Genomic DNA, 23432 nt, shown 5'->3' on the forward strand with positions numbered 1-23432 from the left:
ACCTGTCCATGGCCTGACTCATCCCCCACTAGAAGACTGACGATCACTGTGTCGTCAGCAAACTTCAGGATATGTCTGTTCGTGAAATTGCTGCGACACTCATTTGTGTACAGAATGAACAGAAGGGGAGAGAGGCAGCAACCCTAACCCTGAACTGGGGATCAAGACGTCACCAACACCGTGCATTATGGGACTATTGTTCACACAGGTCCAAATTGTATACATAGAATATTAAAGAGCAGCTATCCCCAAGGTCAAGGAAAGTCAGAAAGCCATCTTAAATCTGCACTCTAATCAAAAAACAAGAGAAAGTGATGCATTTACTTGGAAATGTTATTTTTCTTAAACTGTCATAAACAACACAGGCTTATAGTTGTAAATTGCTAATATAAATTGCTAATGTTTCCCATTCATATGCAAAATGTTAAGACAAGTGTGCAACACACCTGCAACTTGAATACCTTACTTTAGTGCAAGAGCTGTAAATTTAGGCGAGAATAAAGAGTAATATAACTAACTAACAACCTCTTATTACAAGTTTTAATTCACTTTTTATGTAAATAGATACATTTCTAAAAAAAAATGTAACTTAACATGTTAATAATTTCAAACTGAATTTCCCTTGTTACTGCAGTTTACCTGCAGTACCTTTGCAGCCTGGTAATCACTATTATAGAGGTTGCTTTTGGATTTGAAAGTAAAAACCCTTAAAACACTTAGAAACTCTTTATAATGGTGAGCTGTGTTGTAAAAATGGCGTAAACATTAGATTACCTCTGTACAGAAGTCTCTATTCAAAGGCTCCAAGTCTCTGATCCTTGGGGTATAACCACAACAGGTTAACAGAAACTGATTTAAGCCAGTGATGGGGGGGATACGCCCAGCACTCACTACTAAATGCCCACAGTCTGCTAGATGATGGGGACAGACAAATAGTCACATAGCCCTGCTTAAAGAACTTTTTGAGTAGATTCACTCACTGATTTCCATCATTATACTCCTTTTGTACTGTCTAAGTGCTGGAAATCAGCCATGATAGCTTGTGTAATATTTGGTTATTTCTTGATGAATTCAGATGGCTAAATCCGCAAAGAACAACAGCAGAGGCCAGATAATTACAATCTCTACTGGAGATCACTGAAAATATCACAACTTATTTCTAGGTATTTCTTTAACCGCTCTTAACACTCTGACTATGCTGGTTTTCTTGTTTAGGTTTGAAGTTAGGTGAAAAATCATATTGACCCAACGGCCTACAACTGCATCTACCCTGGGCTGGATTACCAGTCCAATCCAGACCACTGATGATTCTTCATATTATCTCAACAAGCTTCTGCTGCCCCCAAGAGGCCAGAAGAAAGAAAAAAGCAAAGATATACATGTAGCCTCATAAACCGTCAGTTTTAACAATTTGTGATATTCTTTTTTTTTCTTTTTAGAAAGATGCGCATCTGAGTTTAAATTAATTTCTGTTGTCCCATCATGTCGATTACAATGTAATATCCTTGAGTTCTTTGCTTAATTATATTCATGAAATGTAATTAAAGTCTTAATGTAACAGACTGACGTTTTTAAACAGAGAACACGCACAGACGAGGACGTTGTTGTGTCAGTGATCTGTTCTGATTCATTATGATTCAGTAACAAATGATGAATGATATAAAATGATAATTAATTTTAACCACAGGATTTTTCAAACAAAAAATGTATTCATAAAGCACAACAATAAGTACAACAGTGTCACCTCTTAGCAGTCCAAACAAATGATTGTACAACTACATTTCTATCCGAAACCGTTAAAACAATTTTTCAACCCTTTCCCAAGACCGAATTAAACGGGAACTACATATAACGGCCAGGTAAATTGTTTAGGTAAACAAGTAAATAATTTGATTCTAATAATAATAATAATAATAATAATAATAATAATAATAATAATAATAAAAATTGGACTTACAAAAGAAGAAACACTGGGAAGCTAAGGTAAACAGTGTTTTTAAAACACGCGAGACTAATAAGTATAACATCACTTTGTGATCCAGTTCGATTTTCTATCGTAGACGCAAAAAATAACGTAAACACCAAATGTGTTTGGTGAATTTTCCCGACTGTTCTTGAACGCAACGCGTCTCGTCACCCTGACCCGGAGGAACTTCTGTTCAGCTTTATTACCCACAATTCCTTTCTCCGCCTTCCTCTTTCCGTGCTGCAGCAATGTCTAAGAGAGGTATGAGAGTTGCTTTATAAAATCCACCTCCATCTGCTCTTTCTAAGACGAGCTACAGCGTATATAGTTGTTTATGTGTGATAGAGAAGCTAAATCAATGTTTTTGTGGGACTAGTTTTGAAATTATGACAAAAGTTAGCGATTTTATAAAGATCGCGGTTGAGATGGGAATTGAAGGAAGCCATGTTTTTCGTTCAGCGCCATGTATTACTGAAGCGAGAAATGCTAGAGGCGGAAAATGTGTACGAGCTAGTCGCATTTTCTTCCACACACTTTAGCCTTCTGTGTGGTGATAAGGTCTTTGTTTTTAAGTGAGTTATAACGATGCTTCCTGACCTGAAAGTGTGCCAATGAAGTGAATTTATTTGTGGTGATCAGGGCTAGCCGGGAAAGCTAAGCAGAGCCGGTGCACACCAAGCGTGAATTGTAGATAAATTGGAGCTGCCACATTTGAAACAAACTCTTATTGAGCAAAAGGGAAAATGCGTGAGGTTCAATGTAGTTTTAGCTCTTGGTTACTACGTGTCATTACTCTTAACCCAGTGAATGGAAAATAGGGTTTAAAGTGTTTACGTGTTTTGTAGCTTCGAAATTAAACAGAATTGTAAAAAGTTGTGTATTTGTAATATCCTTAAGGTTAGACGTTCCTTTAGATTTGGCTTCTCTGAATTTTAACCATCATTGTGTCCTGATCAAAGGTCATATTCATGCTGCGTTACAAGCTTCAGTAAAGCATGCTGTAGCTTGCTGCTTATGTATTACAGTGGGTGTGTAGATTTCTCAAATGTGACATTCGCTCCTAAAATGGACCTATGTGATGATTAAAGCGCTATCATAAGTCAGGGATTTCAGTGTCACTAAGTACACAAGGGCACTCATGGTAAATACTTACATTTGAAATATCTTTCCTCTGAGTTTGAATCACAAATGCCCAATTTGTCAGGTAGAAATGATTCTTACTCGAGCATGTTTCTTTTCCTGCAGGACGTGGTGGTTCCTCTGGAGCCAAGTTCCGCATCTCCCTGGGTCTCCCAGTAGGAGCAGTTATCAACTGCGCGGACAACACAGGTAGGTCTGTGGTAACTCGTTGCTGTGTCAGGTTGACTCCTGTTGACTTTTGCTTCTCTTGTTCACCTTTTCTATACAATACGGTCTTAAACTCTTAAGTGATTGAAGGGAATTTAAGATCCAGCCTAAAACTTGCTGTTTTTGATGTTGAGCTGTTATCTTTTCACTAAGACTGACCACACCATTCTTCCCTGTATGTGAACTAGTTTATTTGGTGTGCTCCTTCTGATTTTGTTGTTGTAAATAGTTCAAACTAAAAGTATCACAAAAGGACAAAGTTGGTAAATCTCAGGGTTGGTTTGTTTTTTTCTTTCAAATTTTGAAAGTTATGTGAAACTGCTTAATTTTAACTTGGCTATAGAGAACCATGTGCTGCTCAATGATGAATGTACTGGAAACCTGGATTAATTTCTTACTGCTTGGAATGGCGATAAACCTCCCACTTCCTTGGTATTGCCCTGTGTAGAGAAGAAACCCCTTACTCGTTATTCCCTGTAACTTCATAGTGTTTTTTTTCCTAAAGCAGTTGTTTGCAGAGTAATGATCACAAAAGGCTAATAAAACACATTAGCAAATATAATCATTGTACTCTTTCTTATTGAAAGATATTGTTTTAATCCTTGTTGCTTATACCTGCTGATGTTTGCACTGAATAAGTCTGCTTTTGTTGTCCTGGAAGCAGCTTTATCATTAAATATAAGTGACGACTTGGAATACATGGTATCTACCATACTGACTAATGCATATAAATGGATTATTTGAGATTTTTTTATTTAACCTCTGTGTGAAAATTAACATGTAAAGCATCAGTGTGTCAGGTCTAAGGAGAGAGGTTTTCTGAAAACTAAGATCTCACCCAACATGGTTCTTTTGTTTCCACTTTTTCTAGACAGAATGCTTTTGACTGTTTGATTGTACTTGATTGTACCTGAAGGCTCACCTGACTTAAAATCTATACTCAAAAACATGTTGTTGAAGTTGAACTTGGATTAATATGTAGATTAATGGGCACGATTGGTAGCAGTGTCCAATTAATTTACCTTGGGGGGTAAAGTAATTAGACACTGAAGGTATGTTGTTTTTTAGAACCAATTTAAAAAGTACTTGGCAGAAAAAGAAACTGTTTCAGAACTTTGAGTAACTGCATCTCACATTATGTGAACCTGTGCATAAACATAGCACTGTTGTTTAAAAGTGAAACTACAGTGACAGGTAGGGCTTTGCGATATGACCAAAATCTCGTATCCCAATATAAGACATCTATCGTCCCGATAACGATACAAATCACAAAATTGTAACATTTTCTGTGAATTCTGTGAATCTCGGGCAGCTTGACTTGTGTGAAGTGTTTCTAGCTGGGCGTCGTGTACCTGGAGTCGAGTGTTTTAACCGATGCATGAAACGATACATTTTTAGATATAAGTTGAAACGGCCGGCGTTTTCTTTGTATTTATTACACGGCGTGCTGCAGGGAAAAGCCTGTTCTAACGTTTGAGTCTAAGGTTTATTTTTTAGCACCTGGCGGCCCTTTTTTTGCTTCTCACCCGTAAATACTCTGCATACTCTTTCACGTGATTCAGTTTATTTTTGAAAAGTCTCAACAGGATCTTGAGTTTTATTGTGAAAGATTTATGTAGAAAATAAACAAGCGGACACGCGATAGTTTTACCGTCGTTGTTACTAACGACAACGCATAGAAACAGGCGCTTGTCTGTCCGTAGTGTGGTTATATTAAATATAAGAGAAAGAGAGAACTTTAAGACATTAATATAGCCACTACAGTGGCATCAAAATAATGAAAAAATATTGCCGTAAACAGTTTATTTTGCGACACCACAAAACAAACTATAGTGTAAAATGAAACGATAGATGTTTTTATATCGTCATGCGATATATCGTTATATCGAACAGCCCTAGTGAAGCACTGGGAAAATGGCTACCAGTTGGTTCCTTCTGTCCGCCCCTTCCAAAAGCACTTGCTTTGTCTGCTCAGTGGCTCGGTGAGTTGTCGTAGAAGGGAATATTGATTTCATCACTGTGGGTGAGACGGCAGCGACCCCACTGTGGCTGACTGATCTCAATCAGGGATGAGACAAGCTGACAAAGTGAATTTATCATAAACCGGAATGGGAGTAGATCTTATTTTCTGCCACCCTGTCCTCTGTTCTCATTATGGTGTTTCTTACTGTGTTTTTCAGGTGCCAAGAACCTGTACATCATCTCTGTGAAAGGCATCAAGGGGCGTCTGAACCGTCTTCCTGCTGCTGGAGTTGGTGACATGGTCATGGCCACAGTCAAGAAAGGCAAGCCAGAGCTCAGGAAGAAGGGTAAGTGGGAAACTGGTCGTCATACAGTCTTCACCAGACATGTAGGTTCTGTTTGCAGCGTTGCACACACTTTCATAAACTAATTATTAAATGTCATTTAAGCTGCTTTCCTGCAGAAGCAGTCATTTCTCAATGATAGATAACTAAACAATAAGGAGCGGTGGATCCATTAACAGTGAAGCTGGTGACTGTATTCCTCTTTGCCTGTTTAGCTTTAGTTTAGTGAAACGTGTTTACAGGTTCTGGTTGGAGTAGCCTTCCAGCTGGAAGATCCCTAGAGCAGAGCAGGAACTACCGTCGCCATCTGCAGTCTTTAAATGTCTAAATATAAGTTGCCAGTTTCAGTTGCAGAAAGTTGTTCAAATATGGTTTTTAGTTTTTCATTTTAAGCTCAAATTAACCTTGTTCCCCTCTCCACAGTGCATCCTGCGGTGGTGATACGGCAGCGGAAGTCGTATAGACGAAAAGATGGCGTGTTTCTCTATTTTGAAGACAACGCGGGTGTCATAGTAAACAACAAAGGAGAAATGAAAGGTGGGTTTTTGAAACGTGGTGTGGCATTCATGCGCGCTGTACAGGGAGGTGATTGGTGTGTGGTCATGACAGGCGCATATTTGCCCTTCCAAAAGCACTTGCTTTGTCTGCTCAGTGGCTCGGTGAGTTGTCGTAGAAGGGAATATTGATTTCATCACTGTGGGTGAGACGGCAGCGACCCCACTGTGGCTGACTGATCTCAATCAGGGATGAGACAATTTATAAATACTCAGTACAACTTTTTCTTTTAATGTATTGGTTAATGTGATGTTTGACCCAAATGATGTGCTCCCAGTAATGAAAATAACACCACCTTATCAATTTGCCTAACTTTTATGCCTCTCCATTGTAAAATCAGTTTATTTTTTAAGCTTTTAAAATAACACAAGTATCGGGACTTATGTTTCTTTCGTGTGTGTGTGTCTACAGGTTCTGCCATCACAGGCCCAGTGGCCAAAGAGTGTGCTGACCTGTGGCCCAGGATTGCCTCCAATGCTGGCAGCATAGCCTGAGCTGGACCCTGCACCTGTTTGTTTTCAATAAAAACTTGTTATTGAGATGTGTCTTGGTTGTTTCATTTACCTTTCGGTCCAAAATGTTAAGACTATTACAGAAAAGGCTCTTATTGTTGTGTTTTAATATTCATAAAGAGTCAAGTACATGCTCAGAACTTTTTTGGTAATATGAAGTTTATTTTTCTTTTATATTCAGTATGTACATGACTGAGAGCTGGTACCCCTTGCCGTTCCTCACATTAGATACACTAGGGCCAACAAAGATGTTGTTGTTAACAAAAATGTCAAGACTACAGCTGTAGGGAGAAGTCTAAACTTTGAACCTGACTGGAGAATTTAAATCAAAACAAACTAACTCGTGAGGGGTGAATTTTACAGCCGACATGAGGATGGGATAGAAGCCACACAAAATTAATAAAGAGGAATACACTTCAAAATGTGTTTTTACAGTGTCTAGCTGTCACCACCTAACCGTGAATGAAATCTTCCCCTAGTGGACTTCTTTATAGGAGTGTGGCATTAATAGAGTTTTGAATATACAGTGGAGGTGACCTGTGAATTGGCATGCATGTGTACACCATCCTTTTTCAGTTAGTGTATAAATGTGCTTTCCTGCTCGGCCATTTTCAGTTCTGTCTGCTGTACTTGGACATCCCTGGCACCTCACTGCTTGGCAGATGGAAGCCACACTACCATCTGCATATAGCATGTTTCCTCTGTCATAGATGCCTTCATCATGCCCATGTTCCAAAGTCAATCAGTCTGAGGTACAAAGAAAAGAAAAACATTGCATTTTCCCGCACTTCACTGTGACAGTATGTCTGCATACAGTTTCAGTTGTGAAAAAGTGGCGCTTAACAAAGGTACAGATAATACTGTGTATGTGTAGGTGAACGTTCAGCTGTGGTCATGTAGCCTGTGTACCTGCAGGTTTAGTAAAAGAACTTGGAAGTGTTAATGCAAGAGGTTAGTGACACAATGGACATAAAATGCCTGACAAATAAGCAGACAGTGCAAAGCTATCTAGCTGTAGAATGCACAGTTGTGGTCAGAAGTTTACATACTTGATATTTTGAGCCTTAACAATTTCTTTGAATTGTTCTTTTCCCCTGGTATAATAATTGCAGGGCATACATCTTTAATGTTTTAAAAAATATTTAGTACACAACTTTGAATTTATTTTGTTTTTAGAAAACAGAACTAGTGATAACCTCACATAATCCTCCTCACTAAAACACTGAGGGAGAGAAGCAAAGTGAGACCGGAATAAAGTCTTTCCTGGAGCGAGGTGACGGGAATACTTGTCAAATGAGCCATGAGATGGTTTCTCGTGGCTCATTTGTGGTCAAAATTATATATACAGGCTAAAATATATACACACATTCACTTTTGTCTTTCAACTTCAAGAGCTATTCTCATTATCGATCATAATTGACTTTCTCTTTACCAGCATAGAGGAAGTTATATGACAACAATCATTGAATTGACAAATATGCAGAACAACTGGAAAGTCTAAGAAAGGAGAATTACAGAGTTACACAACTTGGGAAGGTGTCTTGGAGCCATTTATAAACATCTGCAGATTCCAAGATCATCAGTTTGAACAATTTTGTGTAGGTACAAGTTGTTTGGATGTGTCATCACCGCCAAGTTGTAGAAGAAGACCCTATCCTGCACTCAGGTGAAGAAATTGGTTAGGATATTCAAGAACAACCAAGGCTCAAGTCTGCCTGAGTCTTGGAAACTGCTATAATGTCAGTGTCACTGTACAGTAGGACAGGTTTTGGATCACTGTGGCGTTTGGAGGCTTTAAAACCTCTGCAAATATACCGACTATCGAGCATGGTGGTGGCAGTATGCTCTCAGGCTGTTTTGCTGGATACAACAGAATGTTCCAACAGGAGGGTAATGCTAAACATGGATCAAAACTGGTTTTGGACTGGATAAAGCAGACAAAGCTTCTAGAATGGCTTTGCTAATGGCTAATAACAACTAATAAACAACAGTTCAACATTACTTTAAGATATGAAAGTCATTCAGTTTGGGAAACCTGAAGTTTAAGAGATTCTTTCTGCTGCAAAGATGGGTTAGAGAAACCACAGCTCATCAAACAGCATTGCTCTAGAAATGCCCCTTTATGTCTAAATTAGTTTAAAATTGGGAAGTACAACTTTTTTTTGATCGTTATAAAGCCTTCAATTAAACCAATGAATCCAATTAAACTATCAACTACTTTAAGTTTACCTACTGGTTTATAAAATGGTTTTGATTGGATACTCATGTCTATTCTTGGTAATGGGCTTCTTAAGAGTTTTGTTCCCACATACTAGGGCAACACATAGGTTAGTACTGCTGCCACAGAGGTGTAGAAATAAGAAAAGTGTATTTTAATTTTTTTTTATCCAATCTCATGTAAAAGGAAATTTCAATGCTATTTTTTATTTTTCATAAACAACCAAATCTCAGCATACTTAAAATGTGTGGCACAGTCGGTCTACTCTGGACTGGTTTAGGATGGTGTCATTCTAGTATTACTACTGTGTGTCAGAAATGCTGTGTCATCCATGGCAACTCAAGTTTTCTTCAAGATATTTTCAGTGTCTTTTCAAGTTTTGCTAGATGGACATTATTCTCCATTAACACAGCATACAGTCTGCTCTGAACTTCCTGGACAATCATCTATTTTTCAGGAGAATGGCCCATGCATCTGAGATGGCTTGAAATGAGTAGGAGCACAGAGTTTAAGAGAACACAGCCACCAAAAGCATTTGTGGGAACTACTTGAAGATATTTGTAAAATCTGTAGGTCTTCATGACTTCTTAATAGTGAAATTTAACAGTTTGATGTCTTCAGCAGTGTTCAACAATACAGTAAGACAAGAAAATCCATTAAATGAGCATGTGTTTACAGTAGAATTTCTTTGGCTGTGCGGTATCTCAAAAAAAATTCCTGGTCTTTACATCTGAAAAAAAAGCTTACATTTACTGTATTTGATCAAAAGGCTAGAGTGTCAATTCTTCAGTCATTTTGTATGACAGCAGTTCAGGTTTGAATAAAGTAATGGACTGAGTAAGATAGGATATTAACCACTTTCTTGGGCATTTGTTTCAAGCTGTCTCAGAGTTGTGTATTCTATTTTCTTGTTTGGGTTTCTACTGTCAATATAACTTCTTTCCCAATGGTCTTGCCAACCAGCTCCATTTCTACACTTGACACTAAACATCTCTTTGATTATTTTACAGTTTCACTTTTATTTCACCAACGCCAAACAGAAGCAGCTTAGTGGGGTTTTTTGTTTTTAAATATACAGTAGAGCTTACCCAATGCTGTAGTGGAAAAAGAGTTTAAATTTCCAGGGAGCCACCTTCACTACAAGTCAGAATTTTGGCCAAGCTATGTGAAGTTCCCATTGTGTGGACTTAAGATGTGCCATTTCCCAGAAAGAAATGGGAACCAATTTGTTTTATTTCCCAACAAGTTAACTTTAGATCTTGAATTCAGGTAGAAGAACCGACCCATATGGAAAAGAAATAGTGAAAACTTATATGATTTACTCATGAAAGTGGCCACTTTCTCATTACTTTCATACATTGTTTTAGTAAGTATCCAAAACATACAAGTTTCATTATATAATTTTTCAAGGGATCTTATATCTGTTTTCACTCTTATATGCTTTTCAAGACAGACACAAGACAGATACAAACTTTATAAGATTTATATATATCTTTTCCATATGGAGAAGCTGTTCTATTTGGATAATTAAGCTAGATTCTGAACAATACATTTTATGTGGTGCTCTAAAAGTTGAAGTTTAGCAGACTCATGAGTTGATTTGTACCTCAAGAGTGACTCTGCCTCTGATAAATTTATCTAACAAATTAAAATTCAAGGTATTACGTCCAGTCTGGGAATAAATGGCCTCCCTCCCTTCCCTTTGCTGTCCTTGTCGCTGGGGGCCTCAGTGCGGGTGCTCTGTGTTGGGCTGGGCTGTGGGCGCTGTTCACAGGTGGCATGGGGGTGGGTGTGCCATGTCCCATCCCGGTAGGTGCAGTAGCATACTGTTCGCTCGTCAATGTTCACACGCTCCCCTGCTGGGATCACCCTGTTCCCAGCAAAACAGTTGGGACCTATAATGACAGTTAACATTTTATTGTCGTTTCCGTCATCAAACAGTGAACGAGTTCATAGAAGAGCGTATCCTTCCTCTGTAGTCGAGGTTATCGCTTGTGAAACATGCCGGCTGTCTCTCTAATGGGACCGCACCTTTAGTCTCATTGTTTTCAAGTAGGGTTTACTTTTAAAAATAATCATAAACCTAAAGAATAAATAACTCCATTCTTGCATATTTTAAGTCTCAGATCTGTAATTACAGACAAATCTGGCTGTAGGTTATTATAGGGCTTTAACCCCAATTTGATATGGGGGTCCACTCCCAAGCTACAACCCACCAACCACCCACCTCAGCACTGTCAGTATTAGCTGTATGCTTGATGCTTTGTGAATTATTCAGTTAAAAAAATATTATCATGGCTTGCTAGTGTGCTCAAAACAAACAAGCACACAGTGAAATGTTTTTTTTCCATTGCAACACAGGTCTAAATATAGTTGTTTTTTTATTTTATTTTAATATTACCTGTTAAAATTATTGTTTTTCCTGTTTCGTTTAAATTATGTCAATTTTCTTGCATACAGCAGTTTTACTATTGATTTACTATTTTAGTTTAAGAAGTCTCTCTTCCCAAAAGATAAATGAATGCCCTCTAATATCTCTCAGGTCTATATCATATTAAAGCAACAACAAAATCGCAGTTACAAATTATGTGGGATAGTAATTACTGACTAAATAATGCAAACAGCCTGCCTTTGATTTGCATTCCTTATTCACAGATGGGGCTCCTTTATTTGGCGGCTACCTGAGAAACAATTACCAACCCCAACCAGCAGGAGCACAGGAAGTACAGTTCATCTAATGCCAGATCTGATGGCATCCAATAAAGCACAGCTGACATAAGGGAATTTGGCAGTAGTAAGGAAAAAAATAAATAAATTAAGCAAACAGTGACGCAACAAACTGAACCATCTGTCCCGCTGTCTGTGCAGAACTGAAGCAGTAAAAATAGAAGGTTCAACTTAACTGCAACTGCCTTTAGACACCAAGAGCAAGGCAACAGCAAAGCATGTTTATGTGCATGTTCCTGTTGGGTTTTTTTTTTTTTTACCTTTTAACTGCTTTCCATGTCCAATTTATTCTATAATTAAGGCAACATATAAAAGCAAAGCTAATATACCCACTGCTACAAAAGAGCTCAAACTCTCCCACACACACACACACACACACACACACACACACACACACACACACACACACACACACACACACACACACACCAGTGTTTCAAAGCCAGTAGCAATGAAAGTCTGAGTGACATAACGGGAATGACTGTATAAGCTGCAGGGTGTGTGATGTGACATAACCAGTGCAGCTTCTGAGAGCTCCAGGGTGAACATACTGACTGTCACAATGACCGCTCTTACTATAGTGCACACTGGGATCAACAGCTTAAATATGTGTGTGTGTGTGTGTGTGTGTGTGTGTGTGTGTGTGTGTGTGTGTGTGTGTGTGTGTGTGTGTGTGTGTGCGCGCGCATGAGGATAAAGTCAGTGAGATGGGATATAACAGCACAGAGGAGAGTGGATGTACACATAGATGAAACAAATGACAGCTGGGAATGGGGAAAACATTCAGACAGCAACATTTTAAACAGAACTGTTATGAAAAAATGTCCAAAAGCACTGATAAGCTGTATAAAAGCATGCACTGAGTTTGTAAGTAATTTAATGTCCATGTTTAATTAGAACTTCAATTCAATGTTATTTATATAGCGCCAAATCACAACAACAGTTGCCTCAAGGCGCTTTATATTGTAAGGTAGACCCTACAACAATAGATAAAGAGAAAAACCCAAGAAACTTGCAACTGTTCTTGCATTACCCAACCTCACCCCAACCCAGGGGATGATGATACCTCCACCCGACCTGATGTCCTGGGTCCCCCTTGCTGTAGCATTTATGTTGTACGTCATGAGTCTTGTCATAGTTGTGATAGCAGTTGCTTCTTCCAGATGTTGGACTACTGAGCTACTAGTTTTTTCGATGTTAGTCTAGTTGTTGGGTGTAAAAGAATCCATATATCTCGTCATGTAACTCCTTCCGCTGCTATTGCAGCATAGTGTAGTAGCATGCCAACAGCTCCCTATTCTCATTCCTCGTCTTCTTATGCTTTATTGTTTCAGTAGCCCACTTCTCATCAATGTGCCCTAGTTCCTTAACATCTGATACAGACTTTGTTAATGCAGGCAACGTCCAGGTATGGATTTTGTGGGCTATGTGTCTCTTGCTCATATTTCTGATGCGCATATTCCCTCACAAAAAAAAAATGTCCCTACTCGACCTGTAGACAGCCTTTATCCTAGTTTGGGTTCTCTATCCACTACCATGGGCCTGAGCGCTTGAGGGTCCTGCGCATAGTGGTTCCATTTACCATTTTTTTTAGCTACTGGGTAGAGCTACATCTATCACTACAGCCATCTTTCTCTGCTTGTCCACCACTACTATGTCAAGTGGGTTAGCCACCACTAGTTTGTCTGTCTATACAAAGGATGGGGGAACAACTAAGCTGTAGTGCCTCTTCACCTCACTGTGCAATACCTTTTGTGCAATACTTTTGTAAATAGTCAACGGTGCAATGGACTCAATACTTGAAATGTGCAGTTCACTTGTATTTTTATTTTTATTCCTATTTATTCTATTTATCCCCTTCGTATATTTTATTTATATTGTCTCTGTATTTATATATATATGTGTGTGTGTGTGTGTGTGTGTGTATTATATATATATATATATAATATTCTGTAACTCTGTAACTTCTGTCGGTGCTGTGCTTTTTTGGAAATCGAATTTCCCAGAGGAACCCACCCGAGGGATTAATAAAGTTCTATCTAATCTAATCTAATCTAATCTGCAAGTCTCACAGGATCTTAGCTCATGGTGTTCCATGCCCTTCCTGCTAGCATCTTGCACCCTGCGCTTATGTGCTGGATTGTCTCTAGATCTTTGCACAGCCTGCGCCTTGGAACTTGCCTTGTGTGATAGACCCCACCCTCTATGGCTTTGTCCAGCCACTGGTAAGGTTTCTTGATGCGAGTCACTTCTTCTGTAGTACGGTAATCCTACAAGTACTAGGGTACAAGATCAAGGATATATGTAGATATAGATCCTCGTGGACAAGAAGGCTGGAAGCCAAAATCAGGGTAGCACAGAAGGATTTTCATTTTTTTAACTGAGACATGATCCATGCCTACCTCTGAAGAAGCTAACGGCAGTCCACAGATGATAGGAAGCACAAAGGAGGTGGCTAACAGCAGGTACTCATCTAGACTGGCTAACAAAGGGTAGACAATCCTGATCATGAAGGATGCTCACAAGGGCACGCCATCATGAAATTACTGGCCAATTACCTGCCTCTCCCACACATGGCAGCTCCTGTCAACATTGTAGCTACCAAGCTGAGTAGGTGCATTAGTCAGTATGTAACCACAGTTCAGAAAGGCATTGGAAAAAACACCAGAGGGCCAAAGAACCAACTTCTTATTAATAGAGCAGTAGACCAGGACTCTAAGACCAGGCAGACAACCTGAGCAACCTGGATTGACTACACGAATGCCTGAAACGAGGTCATTTTGGACCATGCTTTGTGCACTGGTCATGTTGTCATGTTGGAACTATTCCTACATAGTCGGGAGCTTGAAACTGTCAAATACATCTTGGTATGATGAAGCATTAAAAGTTCCTTTTAATGGAAATAAGTAGTTGAGCCCAACTCCATAATACCCCTCCACCAAACTTTACACTTAGAATAATGCAGTCAGACAAGTACCATTCCCCTGGCAAAATCTCTGCTCGTCCATCAGATTGCCAGTTGGAGACATGACAAATTTCAATGCAATAATAAATCAGGCAAATATCTGGCAAACCTACTTAAGCAAAATAAAGAAAAAACAACAATTACAGTTATCAAAGACTTAGCAGGGAAACCATTTCGTAATCTTAAAGATATAAATAATGTTTTTAGGACGTTTGACATGAATCTGTACACTTCTGACCATGACTCGAATATGGAAGATATTCACAAATTTCTTAGTGCTATAGATCTGGCTCATTTAACACAAGACCAAGTTAGGATGTTGGATAAACCTATTGCTCTAGAAGAACTATTCTGTACTCTTAATCAAATCCCCAATAATAAGGCACCTGGCCCAGATGGAGTCCCTGCTGGGTCCTACAAACATTTTTGGCCAACCTTGTTCCCACTATTTATAAGAATGACAGATAAATTTATGATTACCTCTAGAATTCCTCCTACCACGAATACTGTTGTTAAAACCGAATAAAGATCTCACTCAGTCAACTAGTTATACACCACTTTCTCTGGTAAATAAAGACATTACAAATATAAGCAAGGTCCTAGCATCCTGCTTTGAGAAAGTAATTCCAGCACTTATCCATCCTGACCAGACAGGTTTCATCAAAGCCATTCATCTATAAACACTCATAAACTATTTAACTTAATGCTTTCACAGTATCAAAAAAGTAACACTCTAATTGTATCACTCGATACAGAAAAAGTATTTGACAAAGTCAACTGTAAATTCCTGTTTGCAATATTTGAGAAATTTGGATTCAGAGAATCATTTCTCAATAGGATAAGAGCATTTTACACATTGGTTGACTCCCTCTGATCAGGTCTGGGGGCAGCCCAGAACTCCATGGTCCCAACTTCAAAATGCTTCCGCAAAGGAAGAGAAGTGGAGGGCAGGGGTTCGGGATGTAGATGGGGTCATCCAATAGCCGGACGTACCAATCATTCAAGACCCACCTTGCTTCTAGTCCCCCCAATACTTGTGTATTAATGTGAGCAGGTGGTCTGAGAATAATAATGACTTGAAAAGCGCCATAAAAAAGGGGGGAGGAAGAAGGAAGATGGAAGGAGCGAAAGAAGAAGGGGCGTGGATGACTATGAGTTATTTCTTATTCTGAATTCATCAATTTGGATGAGTGAGTGAATAGTTTTACTGACTCCTCACTCCATTGAGGGTCATTGATGCTCAGACTGGGGATTGGGGCACACCCCAATTGTGTCATGGAGATCAGGCTCAAATTTTCAGATAATTTCCAGTCTGGAAAGTTTCCCATCCAGATGATGTGCAGTAATTGAGTTTTTTTTCTTTAAAATGAACAATAGAAAGTTCCTACCAGCTATTTGATACTATATAATACTGATATACGCTTTATGGGCAACAACATCTCAATAAATAATGCCATTTATTAAACCTGCTTGGCAGAATTTGGTACTTTTGAGTGTGTTAGGTCCCGGGGAATACCCAAATATATTACAACAGTACTAATCAAGGGAGAACATCATTACGAACAAAATGAATGACAAAGTCATAAAAATTTGGAATGATTAAAAAAAACCCACCTAAGATAAATGACAGCAAATATCTTTCTGGGGTCTGCATGCACCCAAGTCAGTAGGATGAGGGTTAAGAGAAGATCCTGTAACTGCAGTTTGAGGGAAAATCTAAAATTTAATAATTTATTTTACGAAATTTAAAAAGCATTAGCATTAAAAAAAAAAGTTAAGTTTGTTTATATATGCTGTCAATTTCAGTTCTTTTAAGGAAATGAGAATGAGCAAAAAAACCACTGGTCAATCGGCTAAGAAAACTGCAATCTATAACTGAGAACACAGAGCATTACAAATGACTTTATACAACTCTTGCTATCGTCCATTCCTTAATAAAAATTTAAGCTTAGTTTTAATGATTACATTTACTACAGAGAGCAAAAGAAGCGATCTGAAAAGTTTTGGTAAGTACTAGGGGAGCACCAATCCAATATTTGGATCAGATATCGACCCGATCCTGGCTCAAAAAAGTAAATCAGCTGTTGGTAACAATGGGCCAATCCATGGGGCTGTCTATTTGCTGTCTATCTGGTTGGTATTGGGAGACCTAATGGAGAAAGCTTACAGCAAATTATCAGTTTTGGCATATCTGAAGATATTTCATAATCATTACACCAACACCCTTTGTATTTACAAAGGTTTTCGATTTAACTACAAACTGTGGACAAGCTCAGATTTGGAGTCACTTTTACTGTCATTATGTTTGGTAAGAGAGACATTATATAAGGTAGAAGGCCAAAGGCTGCTGATTTTGTGTAACACTCGATGGGAAGCTTAAATTGCACTTATGGTAACATAACATTATGAACACAATCTGCCCACTGAAACTAGAGTCTTTAAGAAAAACAACTGTGAAACTTGTGAATGCATTTTAATATACGATCACTTGCCAAACAGGAAGTCTTAGCGTGTTTTCTAAAGACTTTTTGAGTTACGAATAAATCCATATTTGTTTCTTTTTGTTTGCAAGAAGGGGATTTAAATTTTCATGATATTCTCCCAGTTTACACGATTATGCAACATAATGTATGCAAAGCTGATACTGAAGCAGATCTTTATGAGGCAAAGAGAAAGAAACACTTTGAACCTGAGTGACTCTCACCGGTCTTACATATGGGGCAGCAGTGGTTGGGTTCGTAGGTGGGGTTAACGCAGTGTGGGGCTGGGCACTCTGAAATGCTGCAGTACACCTCTCTGTTGGGCTCACAGCGACATCGCTCACACCTTGACAGCTGAAACACACAGGTAAGCGTGAACATCATTATTACATGTTAACATTTGGATAGTCTGCATGGTCTCAAAATAAAGATGCGTAACAATGGTAGGGTTAGAGTTGCTTTTTCTTTAACATTCTGGTGCCTTCAGAATGTTAAAAAAAGGCATCCTTTTTTTTAAAGTGCTAGTGCTCTGGGCAGCAAACCCATCCTGGACCCATCCTGCCCTCTATCAACAGTTTAATGCTTCTGTAATAGGGTGGTGTGTTAGTACGGGGGGATCATTTCTTTGCACACTTTGGATTTCCCAGTACCAGCCCAGTATTATTTAAATGCCAGCACCTATCTGAATATTGTTCCTGACCAATGTCCATCACCTTGAGACTACAGTCTACACATCTCCCTACACATCACATGTCACAAAGCTCACACCACTCAAATGGTTTCTTGAACATTAAAAAAGGTTCAGTGTACTCAAATGGCTTCCACATTCACCAGCGCTCTGTCCAATAAAGCACCTTTGTGATGTGGTGGAACAGGAGATAGGCATCATGGATGTGCAGCTTTTAAATGTTATCATGTCAGTCTAGACCAAAACCTCTGAGGAATGTCACCTTGTTGAGTCAATGTCAAAAGTAGTTAAGGCAGCTCTGAAGGCCAAAGGGGATCAAACCCAATATTAGCAAGTAGTAACAATTGAGTGTATATCTAAAACATATTTATGGAATTTATTGTAGGTTACTTCATTAGCTTATTTGTGTAAGCCTTCAAACAATCATAAATTGGGCCAAACAACCTGCAACAGCAGGAAGGGTTTGAATTTGGTTGTCGGAGGAGTTTACAGAAGTTCGAGATAATGAATCACTGCAACAAGGAAAATCTTTTTTCTAGACATTTACTCAATGACCTGAAAATTAAGAATTTAACATTTCACCTTTCATCCCAAAGTTATTCAAGCATGTTGCAAACTTGCTGTTTTTTGTTTTGTTTTTTCCCCCTCTGGTTTTAGATGAGTTGGTAATTTCATATTACATGATTATGTATTACCAATGAAAAATGTATCAGTGACATGATGACGTATAGTATTACTGCATGCATTAAAACTATTCTGGCAAAAACAGCTGTGTTCTGTAAAATAAGGCATATAAGGGCTGTGTATCTAAAGTTTGCACATTCTGAACTAGTTTGAATAAGTGTTGTGAAACAACAAAACAAAACCAAAAATCCCCCCCCCCCCCCCCCCCCCACTCCCCAAACCCTGTAAACCTTTATTTTTTTTTCCTGTAAACGTGTTGCTTATTTCTTTGGAACACTTTTAGAAAACATCACAGTGACACAGCGAGGATGCTATACAAAACATTCTATGCTTTACATGTGTCATGCAGCTGCAAGAAGAGGAGAAAATACACTATTTTACTGAGCGGCAAAAAAGGAAACAATAATTTATGAACTTTATTATAAGTAGGTGATGGAAAAACATCTGGATTGAGAGAGGATCCCTACTAGCATGGAACACATCAACAGGGTTGTAATATTATGAACTTGTGGCTGGGACATGGATTGGAGGAGTTATTCAGAAGTTTGGCTATTTCTCACCCTGAACTCCTCCAGCAGCCTGTATGTTTTGCCTCCGTAGACACAGACTCTGGCCATAGCCTCGCACACCGGGCAGCACGCTTTATACCTGATCCGCGTGCACCGGGGGTGGATGCGAGGACACTTGGGTCGGACGCATACTGGGCCGTCGATGGTGCATGTGCATGGACACGACGTAGGGCTCGGGTAGTAAACCTCTCCGATGCTGTACACGAAGCCGTGGTCGTCGATACACCACTTCCCCCTGTAGTCGCCGAACTCGTAGTCCAAGTCGGTTTTGGAGTATTCCGCAGCAACCGCCACGCGCGCCGGACCGTGCGGCAGCGGAAGGAGTAGCAGGATCAGCACGAGCAGGACTGAGAGATAGCGGTTTGCCATGGCGAGCAGGTTACCTGACACTAAACCGTGTGTGCGATTACTGAGGAGCTTCTCTAACCGAACTTCTCCTCCTACTATCAGGAGCGCCTGTGACGCCCATACATGCGCGTCACCCTGGAGCGTCACTGAAATTACCCGAGGACAGCAGGCGGCTCCCCGAGCCCTTAATTTCGGCCAAATCCGGAGGTAACGTTAGGATATTAAAGCGCAGGGAAGGGCAAATGTTTGATCATAGCTTAGTTTCATAATAACACATTTTTAGGGTCAAAATGTGGTAAGAAAAAAGGGAAAAAAGGAGGAAAGAGCAAAGCTGAACAAAAGTTATAGACGTGTGCAAGGTGTTATCTGGGAGAAAAGTCAAGGGGCAAGGTTGTTTAAATATTTTATGTTGTTTTTATTCATGTTTAAGTAATAATGAATGATTTTCAACTAAACAAAGTTGGAACCTAAACATATTACCACTATATTTACATAAAAATTGTATTCTCCTTTTCTTTAAATTCATTATTTATACAGCAGCCATAGTTTCATATTTGCTAATTTGCTCTTGTCACCAAATAAGATTAAATGTCATTTTAACTTCCTACGATTGCCTTTTACATTGCTCCAGAGGTTCCAACTTTAACATGTCAGACAAATAAATGAATAATTAAATACTACTGGAATCTCTGAAAATAAATCCTTCATTTTGTAACAGACAGCGGATGGAAACCATGAACAGAAATAGCATTTGTATATGATAACAAAATCGTATTCCATCGCATTAACATCAATATTATTATTGTATGGCAAATCTTTTGTTTCAGTCCTTTGTTTATTTTTAGGAATGAAGTATTGCATAAAATGTTTATGTGTAACTGTTTTTAAGCTAAGTAATGTCAGTGTGTGAATGTGTGTGTGAATGGGTGGATGACTGGATATGTAAAGCGCTTTGGGGTCCTTAGGGACTAGTAAAGCACTATATAAATACAGGCCATTTACCATTTTAATGTCATGGATTGTGCTGCTTTCATTACCTTTAGATGTAATGTCTGTTTAGCATGTTACATTTAACCCAAAACTATGTGAAAAAGTACTCTTTGTGTCTGTCCCTAACCAAGCATAATCGATATTACTCAAATCAAACGTTTAGTTGTTTGTTTGTTTTTTTTGCTAAACTTAGTTTTTGTAACTTGATCTAGCAAAATAGTTTCCGTGCTTTAATGAAACCACAATAGGCAGGGATGTGTGGTATCCGTGTTGCACTCAGCAGTGATGCAAGGTTGTGTCATGGTCCTGGGTCGGTGACCCAGCGCTTTAAGTTTATTATTATCATTTTCCAATTTATTATCATGATTATTATTGTTGTTTGAGTTCTACGTGTTATTTTCGGTCTGCCTCTGAGTCTGCGTCTGTATCTGTCTGTCTATGGTGTCACCCCTTCTGTTTGTGAATCTGTTTAGTTCAATGTCTTGTCTGGTTCCATGTGTCTGAGTTTCCTGTTTTATTGTGAAGGTCTGTGTCGTATGTGAGTGTGCTCAGGTTTACGTTTCCCCTGTCTCATCAGCTGTGATTTCTCCCAGGTGTGTTCCCCTCCTGTCTCTCATCCCTTGATTACTGCTATTTGTGTATTTAAGCCCTGTGTTTCTTTGTGTCAGTGTCGTGTCGTACCCTCAACTTGCTGTGTGTTTGTAATGTCCTGTCCTCCAGCACCTCGGTTTAGAGTTTTGTTTTTGTAAGTTTTATTTTGTGAATCTTTCCTCCAGCAATAAAGCTGCATTTTCAGTTTATTCCCATCTCCAAGAGTCCTGCAATTTTGGGTCCACCACTTCTGCTTGCCTGCCACACAGCCAACCATGACAGGTTGTACCTGGTCGTGGAACCCATTGAGTGATTCTTAGGACACTCTGTCATGTCCCATGATCCACTCCACAGGAGATTTTCCACTGGACCAACTGAATCCAAATAAATAATAAATAAATACTTCTATTTACCAGTGATTTGGGTGCGACTTTACGGAGCGAGTCATGACACAGATAAAATCCCTCATCTGTCGGTGCAAAAAGGCCACAACATAACATAACAACCCTTTTTCACTGAAAAGGCCTGTGATTGGCCAATGACCCCCACAATGTGTAGACAACCTGATAACAGAGCCTAGAGGTGGTGCACGAGTATAGTTCTTCTTCGGATCACTTCTTTTCTGTTTTGTAAGTTTGGGTTATTCGGGGGATTTTTAACACCATGACAAGGAAAATCTGAAAGAAGATGTGGCTGCCCGTCAGTCTGGGAATGGTTGTATAGCAAGGGCATTTCCAAACAAACTGAAGTCAGTTATTCTACAGTGAGAAAGGTTATTCACAACAGTGGGGGGAAAAAGTTGACTTTCTTCACAGGAGTGGACATTCCTGCAAAATCACTTCACGGTCCACCTGTGCAATGCTCAGATAAAATGCAAAACAAAACAACAAACAAAAACAGCTTCATCTTTAACTCTACAGGCCTCAGTTAACATTTTAAATGTTAAGGTTCATGACAGTACATTTGGAAAATAACTAAACAAGTATTACTTGTTTGGAAAGGCTACCAAAGCTCTCAAAAATCAACACATCATACCAAAATCTAAAATATCTCAAGAGCAGATGAAAAACAAAATTCACTGACATCTATCAGTCTGGAAATGGTTACAAAGTCATTCCTAAGGCTTTGAGACTACAGCAAACCACAGTGAGAGCAATTATCCATAAATGAAAAAAACTTGGATTAGTGGTGAAGCCTCCCAGGTTTGGCCCACCTACCACAATTACTCCAGGAGAGGGTTAGGGTGGACTGGTGCCCGCTGAACTACCTCCAGATCAACACCAGTAAAACCACGGAGCTGGTGGTAGACTTCCGCAGGCACAAATACCATCCAAGGTATGGACATTGAGGCTGTGGACAGCTACAGGTACCTTGGTGTTTATCTGAACAATAAACTGGACTGGACTCACAATTCAGACGCCCTCTACAGGAAAGTGCAGAGCAGGCTGTACCTGCTGACTCATCCAGGAGGTCACAAAAATCCAGAACAATATCTGAACAACTGCAGGCCTCACTCGCCCCAATTGAGGTCAGTAATGATTCAACATGGTTCAACAAACAGCTTAAAAATGCTGAACTGAGACATTTTGCACTGAAAAATTCCATCACAGAGATGAGAATGAGTAATTGCAGTTCTTGCTGTCATGAGAAAGCCACCATTCCTATTATAGGAATGGTGGCAAGGCCATTGGACAGTTACTTTTCATATAGCAAATGTTTAGATAGCTTCGATAGATGGATAAGTCATATAGAAAATGATTACTTCTTTTGTACTGTACCTGATCAAGACCCATGCTTGCTAGGTATGGCCCCACTAGGGGGCCCTGATTACCCACTTTAAGACAAAGTATCTAAGATTTATTGGGAAGTTTTTGAATTATGATTATTCTGGCCTCTTCCAGGAGATCAGTTTGCTTTGGAAGACCCTGCCAGGGCCTATTTCCACGAACATCACAGCTAAAAGAACTTTAGCTAAACTAAACCAAATTGAGGCAGCAATATTTTGAACATCAGCCTCACCAGAAGATAAGGGATCTGACAAGCTGAATAAGAAGTCCTATTAAACTTGGTTGGCAGAAAGTTCTATGGAAACAATATTTGTTTTGTTGTTTCCAGGAGAATTGAAGAAATGAGTGGAAAGAGGGGAACATGTATACCGAGACGAAAGGAGCAGAAATACTCACCACGGACACTGGGAGAAGTCACAGCACGGGAGCAGGGAACAAGCACCCTAAGAGAGCACGCACTGGGAATTATTTGCATTTTGTCATTTGTTCACTCTAAATAAACACACTGTATTCTACATAGGAAGTCCTCGTTTGGGTCCTCCCTTTGCCAGCCTGACCTCCCTTTTGCCTCTCTTCCATAGTTCATTTGATTGGTACACAGAGCATGTTTGTTGGGTTAAAAGTCAAGGGAGATGAGCAAAATTTGTATCACAGTTGAATAAAAATGCCAGAGTCTTGGGAATCACTTCAGTGATTTTA

At 39.3% G+C, this 23432-nt stretch overlaps 2 protein-coding genes across 4 annotated transcripts; one reads left to right on the forward strand and one right to left on the reverse strand.

Annotated features, from left to right (window-relative positions):
• Positions 1-2120: 2120 nt before the first annotated feature.
• rpl23 (ribosomal protein L23) lies at positions 2121-6713 on the forward strand. Its single transcript, XM_082531482.1, has 5 exons — positions 2121-2227; positions 3212-3295; positions 5494-5622; positions 6043-6156; positions 6586-6713. The coding sequence occupies exons 1-5, from the start codon at positions 2215-2217 to the stop codon at positions 6666-6668; spliced, it is 423 nt and encodes a 140-aa protein (XP_082387608.1). The 5' UTR covers positions 2121-2214; the 3' UTR covers positions 6669-6713.
• A 93-nt stretch (positions 6714-6806) lies between these two features.
• On the reverse strand, positions 6807-19602 carry LOC309705557 (von Willebrand factor C domain-containing protein 2-like). 3 transcript variants are annotated; one of them, XM_082531481.1, is made up of 3 exons: positions 19009-19600; positions 17301-17430; positions 6807-7433 (listed from the first exon to the last, which is right to left on the reverse strand). In XM_082531481.1, exons 1-3 carry the CDS (start codon positions 19384-19386, stop codon positions 7429-7431), a joined length of 513 nt encoding a protein of 170 aa, XP_082387607.1. In that variant the 5' UTR covers positions 19387-19600; the 3' UTR covers positions 6807-7428. The 3 variants fall into 3 exon arrangements, with proteins under 3 accessions (XP_082387607.1, XP_082387606.1, XP_082387605.1); XM_082531480.1 differs by lacking the exon at positions 6807-7433 and adding an exon at positions 9899-10799 and having other exon boundaries at positions 17310-17430; positions 19009-19602; XM_082531479.1 differs by lacking the exon at positions 6807-7433 and adding an exon at positions 9899-10799 and having other exon boundaries at positions 19009-19592.
• Between the last annotated feature and the right edge of the window lie 3830 nt (positions 19603-23432).

The sequence above is a fragment of the Aulonocara stuartgranti genome (genome assembly GCF_965226115.1).
Source record: "Aulonocara stuartgranti genome assembly, chromosome: 4".
Taxonomy (NCBI): Eukaryota; Metazoa; Chordata; class Actinopteri; order Cichliformes; family Cichlidae; genus Aulonocara; species Aulonocara stuartgranti.

Excerpts from the sequence above, each read along its gene's own strand:
- rpl23 (XM_082531482.1), top strand. Across the intron at positions 3,296-5,493 it reads CAACTGCGCGGACAACACAG|GTGCCAAGAACCTGTACATC; the intron begins GTAGGTCTGTGG and ends TGTGTTTTTCAG. Across the intron at positions 6,157-6,585 it reads CAACAAAGGAGAAATGAAAG|GTTCTGCCATCACAGGCCCA; the intron begins GTGGGTTTTTGA and ends GTGTGTCTACAG.
- LOC309705557 (XM_082531479.1), bottom strand. The coding sequence starts at position 19,386 with ATGGCAAACCGCTATCTCTCAGTCCTGCTCGTGCTGATCCTGCTACTC. Across the intron at positions 17,431-19,008 it reads GGCTGCTGGAGGAGTTCAGG|CTGTCAAGGTGTGAGCGATG; the intron begins GTGAGAAATAGC and ends TGTGTGTTTCAG. Across the intron at positions 10,800-17,300 it reads CTGCCCCATATGTAAGACCG|GTCCCAACTGTTTTGCTGGG; the intron begins GTGAGAGTCACT and ends CTGTCATTATAG.